This window comes from Trichomycterus rosablanca, chromosome 19 (genome assembly GCF_030014385.1).
Source record: "Trichomycterus rosablanca isolate fTriRos1 chromosome 19, fTriRos1.hap1, whole genome shotgun sequence".
Lineage (NCBI taxonomy): Eukaryota > Metazoa > Chordata > Actinopteri > Siluriformes > Trichomycteridae > Trichomycterus > Trichomycterus rosablanca.
Genome location: NC_086006.1, coordinates 27,914,423 through 27,925,506, shown reverse-complemented (window position 1 = coordinate 27,925,506; position 11,084 = coordinate 27,914,423). Strand labels below are relative to the sequence as shown.

At 43.9% G+C, this 11,084-nt stretch overlaps 2 protein-coding genes across 3 annotated transcripts in view; one reads left to right on the top strand and one right to left on the bottom strand.

The window, feature by feature from the left end:
* Nucleotides 1-985, bottom strand: part of si:ch73-181d5.4 (death-inducer obliterator 1) — a 28,643-nt gene extending 27,658 nt beyond the window's left edge. The window contains exon 1 of the mRNA XM_063016108.1: nt 935-985. The gene's annotated coding sequence lies outside the window, so the exon portion shown is untranslated. The remainder of the gene's footprint in view (nt 1-934) is intronic.
* Nucleotides 986-2,767: 1,782 nt separating this feature from the next.
* On the top strand, nt 2,768-7,641 carry LOC134333211 (zinc finger protein 774-like). 2 transcript variants are annotated; one of them, XM_063015087.1, is made up of 8 exons: nt 2,768-3,055; nt 3,640-3,711; nt 4,026-4,086; nt 4,160-4,229; nt 4,399-4,453; nt 5,398-5,581; nt 5,783-6,486; nt 6,622-7,641. In XM_063015087.1, the coding sequence occupies exons 1-8, from the start codon at nt 2,820-2,822 to the stop codon at nt 7,388-7,390; spliced, it is 2,151 nt and encodes a 716-aa protein (XP_062871157.1). In that variant the 5' UTR covers nt 2,768-2,819; the 3' UTR covers nt 7,391-7,641. The 2 variants fall into 2 exon arrangements, with proteins under 2 accessions (XP_062871157.1, XP_062871156.1); XM_063015086.1 differs by having other exon boundaries at nt 5,395-5,581.
* Nucleotides 7,642-11,084: the final 3,443 nt, after the last annotated feature.

The following is an 11,084-nucleotide window of genomic DNA, read 5'->3' as shown; positions in this document are numbered from 1 at the left end:
TTTTATTTTTATACTGAATTCCCAACTCAATCACCAGGTTTTCTTATCAATGTAGCAGCAATTGTGATGGTTGGCGTGTGTTTAAATCGTGTTGTTACGTCTGTTTTAATGATCTTAAATGTACCAACAGGGGGCTGTATAAGTACTATATACTTTCAACAGTTACTGGTGTAGTTCCATAATTCGATCTAGTGACAGTGTGGAGCAGTTGTCGCCTAGCGGTTCATGTTCTGGACTAATAATCTGAAGGTTGCCGGTTCAAGCCCCACCTCTACCAGGTTGCCACTGTTGGGCCCTTGAGCAAGGCCCTTAACCTTCAATTGCTTAGACTGTATACTATCACAGCACTGTAAGTCGCTTTGGATAAAAGTGTCTGGTGGATGCAGAAAATGCAAATGTAAACAATTGGCAGGCTTGGTGTGTGTGTGTGTGTGTGTGTGTGTGTGTGTGTGTGTGTGTGTGTTGCCATGCAAACTTGGCACCCCGACCAAGAGTCGTCACCTGTCATTTCACACCACCTACCTTAAGTAATTCGGTGTTTCTGTATTTTTAAACATGTTGTTTTTTTTGTACAGCAGTAGATCGTGTATGTGAGTGTTATATAAGTGTAAATAAACTGTCCTTCAGGGCTCAAACACGCACTAATCATCTACTGAGTGATGCACGGAACACTGTGAAGCACTTATAGTGTACAGGAATGTCTGCGTAACATTAAAATCACGTTTAATGTCATTGCAACACGCTGCATAACATGTGCAGACCTATATAACGTGTATATTAGGTGCGCGCGCGCCACTGTGCTCACAGGTAACAGTGCGCGAGCCACAACGCATTAGCACGCGGCCTCATCACGTTAAAAACAACCCGCTCTCTTATCTGTAGAAACGCGCATAATAATAAAAACAACATATAATCACTGCATACATGTACTTACAATAACTCACGTAAACGAGGCTGCAGAACTCCGACACAAACTAACTTAAACACCTTCCATCTTAATACCCGACACAGAGGGGCGTGGCGAACGTAGGGCTTAATGGGCGCCGACACACCGAACATCGCCACCAACTGGCCTGGAGTGAAGCTGCACCATTCTGATAGGAAACTGAGCTCAAGATACCAAGAGAGGGCAGCACACACTCACAGCATTTCAAAAATTTATCAAGTATTCGTCAACTACCTACAAAGGGAGCTTTACTGGTATTTTTATGTGGACAATAACTGGACATTCGTATTGCCAAAGCTTAGTTACAGATTCAGGAAACAGAATAAAAAAGAAAATAATAACATGAATAATAATACAATAAATGAAAATAGTTACACATATATTAAAAAAAAAAAAGCTAGATCAGAATCAGGATCAGCTTAATTTGCCAAGTATGTTTACACACACGAGGAATTCGTTTCCTGCTGTTGGTAGCTCTCTACAATATACAAACATTACTATATACAGACAAAACAACATACAGACGAAACAATATACAGACTAAACAATATACAGACGAAGTATACAGACGAAACAATATACAGACGAAGTATACAGATGAAACAATATACAGACGAAGTATACAGACTAAACAATATACAGACGAAGTATACAGACGAAACAATATACAGACGAAAAATACAGACAAAACAATATACAGACGAAAAATACAGACAAAACAATATACAGACTAAACAATATACAGACAAAATATAGAGGCGAAACAATATACAGACGAAAAATACAGACAAAACAATATACAGACTAAACAATATACAGACAAAATATAGAGGCGAAACAATATACAGACGAAAAATACAGACAAAACAATATACAGACTAAACAATATACAGACGAAGTATACAGACGAAACAATATACAGACGAAAAATACAGACAAAACAATATACAGACAAAATATAGAGGCGAAACAATATACAGACTAAAAAATATACAGACGAAACAATATACAGACGAAACAATATACAGACAAAATATACAGGCGAAACAATATACAGACAAAAAATATAGACAAAACAATATACAGACGAAACAATATACAGACAAAATATACAGATGCAACAATGTTAAGACGAAATACACAGACGAAAAAATATACAGACGAAACAATATACAGATTAAACTATACATCGATTAAACTATATACAGACTAAACAATATTTGGGCTATCAACCGGAAGATTGGCGGTTCAAATCCAGGCTCAGCTTTGCAGCTTCTGTTGGGTCCTTGAGCAAGGCCCTTAACCCTGTCTGCTCCAGACCCCAGCTTCCAAACAAGCTGGGATATGCAAAGAAAAAATGTTATTGTACTGTACACCTGTATATGTGTATATCACAAATAAAGTCTATCTTCTTCTACATACAGAAAAAAACTATATACAGACAAAACAATATAGAAATATGAACAATAAGATTTCAATATAGACAGACAGACAGATAGATAGATAAACAGATAGACAGACAGACAGATAGATAAACAGATAGACAGACAGACAGATAGATAAACAGATAGATGCAGTGCTGGCACTTCTTCAGCCCCAGACTCTCACCCACCATGTGCTTTCTGAAAGCACAGATATGGTCTATAATCTATAAGATTACTTGCATGTAAACACACTTGATTGGAATAAAAAAAATCGGACCGGTGAGCGGATATTTGGACTCTGTTATTTATATTTCTGAGATGAGAATCTGTGTGCTGTAGGATTTAATGAACTTTTATTCTAAAATATTTGACTCCAGTCGCAGTGATGAGAGAGGCGTTACTGGTGCTGGCTTCACACAGATGCAGGTCCTGCACAGACAGCGTGAATAATGGAGAAAACACCAGCACCACCATCACCACCATCACCGGTATCTTCTCCCAGCTCAGCCGAGCAGAGTGTGAGGAAACCCCGCAGCGTGGAGAGTCTGCAGGCCGAGAGACGGAGGGACAGAAGCCGGAGCAAGTCCAGGATTAATCTCGGCCAGGCCTTCACGAGGTGGAGAGAACTGCGCCGATCTAAAGACTTCAAGTCTGATCCTGAGTTCGCTTCATTCTTACTGGACCGGTAAGATCTGCACATTAGACCAAAAGTATATAGACACCTGACCAGAAACTTGCTGCTGGTGTTGTTCCAGAGTTGCACACGGAACCACTGTTCTGGAAAGGCTTCACAAGATTCTGGAGTGTGTGTGTGGGGATTTGTGCCTATCCACACACACACACACACACACACACACACATTCTCTACACACACATACTCTCATTGTTACAGTAATGGTCTTTGATTTAAGCCAAGTGGGTTAAGGTGCTGGACTAGTAATCAAAAGGTTGCTGGTTCAAGCCCCACTACATTTACATTTTCAGCATTTAGTGGACGTTTTTATCCAAAGCGACTTACAGTACTGTGACAGTATATTATCTAAGCAATTCAGGGTTAAGGGCCTTGCTCAAGGGCCCAACAGTGGCAACCTGACAGTGGTAGGGTTTGAACCAGCGAACTTTTGATTACTAGTCCAGTACCTTAACCACTAGGCTACAACTGCCCACTACTGCCAGGTTGCCACTGTTGGGTCCTTAAGCAAGGCCCTTAACATTCAATTGCTTATATAATACAGTCACAGTACTGTAAGTCGTTTTCATGTCTTGTAGCTACCAGGGAATTAAGCACGTCTCAAGAGTCCACAGGAGGACCCGTCTAATGCCCGATGCACCGTCTGATGGGTGAGTAGCAAACAGTAAACACCCCAGTACCAAAAGAGTTGGGACATCCATGTGAAATCCAAATAAGACACAAAAGCAATTATTTGCACGTTTTCTTTGACGTGTATTGTTCCAATACTTCACTTATTTAGTCGCATAAATGCATAAATGTAAATACAGACACTACTGTGATGAACTAATTGTATGTTAACCTTTAACTTGTACTTGTTTACTTAATTAACACGTAAAATCATCATTAGCTGCAGCCCTAATCGTATTCCTAAAGCTTGTAGCTTGATTAACGAGCTTGCGTTCGTCTTCTTGTTCCTTCACAGTGAGATAGATTCGTCCAATGATGCCGACGCAAAGCAGCCAGCAGAGATTGAGATAAATCTGGTAAGTGTGGCTCTTTATTTTAAATAAATAACATTTCATTCAAATTTAATTCCACAGTATCATCTTTATACAGGGATTAACGAGAAGCGTGAGGGAGAAAACGTCTGTGGGTTCACAAGAAAGACGCAAATCATACAGCGAAGGTGAGAAAGCTTCCTGCTCTCATTAGAGACGGACCGATCAGGGCTCTGTAAGGTGGTGCTGTGGTCAATTCTGAAACGTCGGGCATTTGTAAACGTCCGACTACAGTAAAGCTCTGGATTCAGTAATATGTGTGTCAGAAGTGCTTGATGTTCTTTACTGTTTTCTCAGCTGTGCAAAGCAGGCTGTCAGCGTCAGATGAAGAAGAAAGCTGCAGCTTATCAGGGTATGTCAGTGTACGATACAGTCACAAATTTTGAAACTGGACGTCAGTCGGTTCTGGGAGCGGCGTCGAGTTTTAAAGACGTTGAGTTTCGAGATATTTGTCCCTATAAGGATGTTTGGGAAACCTGTTAATGCGTCCATGGTCCCGTGGAGCTGCAGATATTTTATTATTGTGTAAAATAATGAGGTTGTTTTTGACACTTATACACTGAAAATAACACAAATATAATATAAACACACTGAAATACAATTACAAACAGTTACACACTCCATAGGAAACAATCATGTCATGTGAATGCGCCCTAATGCCTACCCATCTGTTTCCGGTTGGCACAGTGGCTCAGTGGATATCACTGTCGCCTCACAGCAAGAAGGTCCTGGTGTCAGTTCCTAGGTGGAGCGTTCCGGGTCCTTTCTGGGTGGAGTTTGCATGTTCTCCCCGTGGCTGTGTGGGTTTCCTCCGGGAGCGCCGGTTTCCTCCCACAGTCCAAAGACATTAAAAACCCGAACTGATGAATCTTGTGTAAGCAGTAACTACCTGTCCTGTCATGAATGTAACCAAAGTGTAAAACATGATGTTAAAATCCTAATGAATAAATAAATGATCCGCATATGAACCCGCCTCGTGCAGGTGCAAGTCTTGCTCACCTCAATCAGAAGTGGGGTTCAGCATCAGTAGAGAGGAAGCATAACACAATCAGGTACTTGGATACAACTAGATTGGGGGGAAAAAAGCAAAAAAAACATGACTCCATGAACATGATCGGCTAATGTCTGAGGAGGGCGCTCTCAGTGCAGGTCCCAAGCCCTGATAGAAACAGGAGGGTTGCATCAGAAGGGGGTCCGGAGTAAACACTGGTATGCAGACCATGTTATGTACTGTTTGCACTTTTCTAGGTTCTGGATAAATGATTGTGTGTGTGTGTTTGTTTTCCTTTACAGCAGTAATCACGTCGTCCTGACCAAGGAGGTCTTGGTGCTGCTGATGTACCGGTGTTTGGAATGCTCCGGTCCGTGCCGTATTTGGGGGTTAGGTAAAGGAGGGAGTCTTTCGTTCGGACAGGAGTGTGTGAAATGTTCTCACTACAGGGTGTGGACCTCCCATCCGGCTGTGCAACCGACGCAGAAGGTGTGTATCTCAAGAGTCCAGATCGTTCTCAGTCTAGTAACTCATTTCTGTTGTTTGGTCTGAGTAATAGTATAGAATTATAGCTGATTATGTTGTTATGCAAATGCTATAAAGTGGCCCTAATGTATGGCGCTGTATAAGTGCACATGGATGGAACGACGGCATCATTTCTGTTTATTTATTTATTTCTCTTTTAATCAGGTGGCAGATAAATCACAGTCACACGACCATGAAAGTCGGAGACGCCGGATCGAAGCTTGTGTGAACACGGACGCTCGGGACGTCTCACGTTTTGCGGTGAAAGAGGAGCCTGATGAAGACGAGAGAACGAAAGAGGAACACGTACCACCTCTCCTGCTGGAGGCACACGAGGATGACGATCCTTCAGCACTCAACGAAAATCGCGACGAGGACGCGGACGGGTCCGATCTCAGAGACGGGCCGCCGAATACACAGGAAGAACCGATTAACGATCAGAACAGAAGCGTAAACGATGACGGAGACGCGCCTTCAGACGAGGAGTACGAGGATCCTAGCTCGTCTTGCGAGGCCACAGAGAATGAAGAATTATCGGAGTCCGAATGCGACCGCAAGCTGAAGCCATTTCAGAACACGATCAAACCCATCATCTGGTGCACAGACTGCCAATGTGTCGCCAAAATGGTGTGTACGATCCGGAGGCACCTGAAGATCTTCGGCTGCCGGGAGTGCGGCGTGGTGGACGACGCTGACCGGGGCACCGGAGACGCTCCTGACGACGACGTCGAGAAAAAGCAAAAACGGATGAATTTCTCGGTTTATTTCGGCGACGTCGTGAGCTTTCATAAGCACGCCATGAGCACGCACGGCGCCAAGGAGAACCCGGTGGAACAGCGGGTCTGCCAGGACTGCAATAAGATCATCAGGTGTGGTGGAGAAATCCTTAATGACATACATGAATTTTGGAATAGAACTACTGGCAATTATGCCTTATGCATATCTACATTTTCTAAGTAGTAATTGATTGTGTTAAAAATTATGAACATTTTTCTCTCACACAGGGTGAAGAAAAAAGTCCACGTGTGTGAGTACAAGATCAAACCCTTCTTCTGCCCCCTCTGTCCCAAACGCTTCTTCACGGAGAACGGCCGGAAGGTGCACGTCCGCCGGCTGCACGGAGACTACACGCACTTCTGCAAGTTCTGCATGACGCCGTTCGCCACCAAGGCCTCCAAGCTGGAGCACGAGCGGCGGCACGGCGACGGCGACCTCCTGCCCTTCTCCTGCCCCGACTGTCCGGAGAAATTCAAAGATTTCATAACGCGCAACCAGCACATGAGAGGCCACACGGGCCAGAACAGGTTCATCTGCGACGCGTGTTACCGCACCCTCCCCACGCTCACCAGCTACGAGAGGCACATGCGCATCCACTCGGGGGAGAAGCCGTACTCCTGCGGGGTCTGCGAGCGCTCCTTCAATCAGGCCGGCCACCTCAAGTCCCACATGCGGCTCCACACGGGCGAGAGGCCGTTCATGTGCGAGCAGTGCGGCGAGTGTTTCAACCACAACGTCAGCCTGAAGAACCACCTGCAGAAGCGCCACGCCGGCCTCGCGGCATCGGGGGAGGACGGTTCCTCCGAGACGCCGAGCACAGGACGCGGGAGGAAGCGAGACAGGACGAGCTCTGACGATCCTGCTGAGAAGATGGAAACGGAGGAGGGATATAGATCGCAGAGTGAACCGTCCGACGATGACGAGTGCCCGAAAAGAGGCAGAAAGACGAAAGTCAGGACCAAAAGACGTGCAAAGAATAATATAGATGAAAAATAATAGAAACGGATGCTTATCTTCGTGAAGCGTTATTTCCTGAGCCTGTGTGGCCTGACACACATATCACACAGTACGGTCATTTTGAGAATTTGGGTTTCTCATGTAACTGTAGTGATTTGATCTCAGATGAATGTGTTTGGCATTTTATCTGCTGCGTCTTCTGTCTGTCAGAGACTAAACGACTTCTGTCTAAGAACTGTAGATTCTGGACTATGTATCAGTAATAACTAATTGAACAACCGGGCCAAAATAAAAGAAAAAATAAGATTCTAATTTATGCAAGAGTTTTATTTTTCCAAATCATTGAAAATTGTAAACTGCTAAAAAATATTTATTGATTGATTTACTTTATTGAATCCTGAAGGGAAATTGCAGTGTTACAGCAGCACTTTACAATTATCACATGCATCACACAACAACATGACCATGTAGTACAGGAAGGAATACAAATTAAAAGTAATGTGATGCAAAAATAAGATATAAAAATCTAAAATATAATAATATATAAAACTCTATAGAGTTGCATTTCCTGAAGAAAATGCGAGTGTGATTGCTGTGCAGCGGGCGGGCGGGTGCGCGTATGCCCATGCTGTATCCAAGTCGGGGTGTCATCAGTGGGCCGAACGAGTTAGAGTTGGAATGGTGTTGATATTTCGAAATATTAAAAAAACGGGCGTGGCAGGCGTGTGTACGCTCATGCTGTATCAAAGTCGGGGTGTCATCAGTGGCCCGAACGAGTTAGAGTTGGAACGGCGTTGATATCTCAAAATATTTAAAAAACGGGTGTGGCTGGGGCTGCGTATCCCCATGCTGGATCCAAGTTGGGGTGTCATTGATGGCTCAAAATTTCCAAAAAATGAATGGAAGTGAATGGGACAAAAAAAATGGGCGTGGCGGGCGAACGGGCAGGTGGATCCAAAAGCTGTAAACAAGCTTTGTTGTCATTAATGGGCCGGACGATTTAGAGTTGGAACTGTGTCGATATGTCGAAAATTGTAGACAAAAAAAGTCTTTTTGGCCAAAAAAGGGTAAACAGCGGGCGAACAGGCGGCCGGATCCTAAAGCTTTCTTCAAGAAGTGGTGTCGTTAACGGGACGGACGATTTAGAGTTGGAACGGCGTCTGGGAATTATTTTTTTTGAAAAACGGGCGTGGCGGGCAAACGGGCGGACGGATCCGAAAGCCTTATTCAAGCAGTCTATTCCCGAATGGGCCGGACGATTTGGCGCTGAAACGGGGTCGATATCTCGAAAACTGCGGACGAAGAAAGCCGGACAAAAAGCGGTGGAATAATAATAATAATATGACTAACGGATAACAATAGTGTGATTGTGCAATAATAAGAATATAAGCCATCTAACACAGAACACAATCTACAGTGGGTGAGCCTACAGGTGCAGTTATAGACATTATGTGTACAATTTACACTGTGCAAGTAAAACAGTACCGTGTGCAAATCTGCCCATCAAATAGCACCTTCTGCCAGATTTATTGTCTTTTGTGGGCACTATGAGCTCTGCGTCCTCTTGCACCAGTGAGAGTCGTTAAAGATCGCCCAGTAATGAATAGATAATATACACCGATCAGCCATTACATTAAAACCACCTCCTTGTTTCTACTCTCACTGTCCATGTTATCAGCTCCACTTACCGTATAGAAACACTTTGTAGTTCTACAATTACTGACTGTAGTCCATCTGTTTCTCTATATGCTCAAAGCTGAATCAAAAATGAATCGGTTCATTAAATCTTTGAATCATTTAAATACACGGTTCTCTTACTCCCCCTGCTGGGAGATCTCATTCAATGAAAATGAGAATAAATGATCTTAATCTTGGTCTTAATCATTGAAAGTGGTTTTAAATTCTTGGTCTTTTGGAATTATTTTATAAAAGTCTTGGTTTTAATCATTTTGTTTGTTTGTTTGTTAGGATTATAACGTCATGTTTTACACTTTGGTTACATTCATGACAGGAACGGTAGTTACTCATTACACACAAGATTCATCATCTCACAAGGTTTTATATCAAACACAGTCATGGACAATTTTGTATCTCCAGTTCACCTCACTTGCACATCTTTGGACTGTGGGAGGAAACCGGAGCTCCCGGAGGAAACCCACACAGATACGGGGAGAACATGCAAACCCCACACAGGAAGGACCCAGACCGCCCCACTTGGGGATCGAACCCAGGACCTGCTTGCTGTGAGGTGACAGTGGTACCCACCGTGCCGCCTGGTTTTAATCATGTAATGTCTTTGTTTTAACCATTGAAAGTCTTGGTCTTGTGGTCGTAACTAATAAAACCCATGGGTCTTGTCTTGGCCTCAACAATAAAAGTTTTGACCTTGACTTTTAATCTTGGTCTCAACCATTGAGTGTCTCTTTATGGTCGTGATGTTGTCTTGGTCTTAACCAATAAAATTCTTTAGAATTTAGAAAGTTTTGATTTAATCGGAGGTCAGGGTGGGTCTGGTCTGGAATGAGTTCCAGCACAGTTTGGTGACGTGAGTCTCGACTTGAACATCACGGCGGCTTCCTCGTGTTTATGGAGGGGTTCACATACTTTTCATCCTGGACTGTAGCTGAGGATGAATGAATGAGTGACTGAATGAGGTGCAGCTTTAATGTGAGCAGCGTGAGATTAATGGATGAGAGTGATGAGAGTGAACTCAGGTACTTTCCACCTCCTTCATCTCCTCATCCATGATGACATGAGTCACCTGCCGCTACATTCCTGCAGCTCCACGGCCGTGAGTCACAGAGAGCAGAGAGGGAGGAGAAGCATGCCTCATCATCCTCATCTATAATCAACATGTGCTATTAATTACCATCCGGATAATCTGGTGGTGTTTACACTGCTCCCTGGGGTCAGGGCTGCAGGGGGTCAGGTGCCACCGGGATGAGACTAGTGGACAGTTTGTACAGGATACCACACACTCCCTCTCTCACTCACTCTCTCATCCATTCACTCCCTCACTCACTCCCTCATCCGTTCACTTATTCACTCACTCATCGTCTCAATCCCTCATTTACTTACTCACTCACCCTCTCAGTTACCCTCTTACTCCCTCTCTCATTCACTCCCTCTCTCATTCACTCCCTCTCTCACTCACTCCCTCATCCATTCACTTATTCACTCACTCATCGTCTCAATCCCTCATTTACCCTCTCACTCCCTTATTTACCCTCTCACTCCCTTATTTACCCTCTCACTCCCTCATTTACCTTCTCACTCCCTTATTTACCCTCTCACTCCCTTATTTACCCTCTCACTCCCTCATTTACCTTCTCACTCCCTTATTTACCCTCTCATTCCCTCATTTACCCTCTCACTTCCTCATTTACCCTCTCACGCCCTCATTTACCCTCTCACTCCCTCGTTTACCCTCTCTCCCTCATTTACTCCCACATTCTCTCATTTACTCCCACATTCCCTCGTTTACCCTCTCACTCCCTTATTTACCCTCTCACTCCCTCATTTACTCACACATTCCCTCATTTACACTCCCACATTCCCTCGTTTACCCTCTCACTCCCTCATTTACTCCCACATTCCCTCATTTACCCTCTCACTCCCTCATTTACTCCCACATTCCCTCATTTACCCTCTCACTCCCTCATTTACTCCCACATTCCCTCGTTTACCCTCTCACTCCCTCATTTACTCCCACATTCCCTCATTTACCCTCTCA

What these genes read in the sequence shown, in the direction of transcription:
- LOC134333211 (XM_063015086.1), top strand. Translation starts at nt 2,820, where the DNA reads ATGGAGAAAACACCAGCACCACCATCACCACCATCACCGGTATCTTCT. An exon ending in CCCGATGCACCGTCTGATGG is followed by an intron (nt 3,712 to 4,025) that starts GTGAGTAGCAAA and finishes GTTCCTTCACAG; the next exon opens with TGAGATAGATTCGTCCAATG. An exon ending in CAGAGATTGAGATAAATCTG is followed by an intron (nt 4,087 to 4,159) that starts GTAAGTGTGGCT and finishes ATCTTTATACAG; the next exon opens with GGATTAACGAGAAGCGTGAG.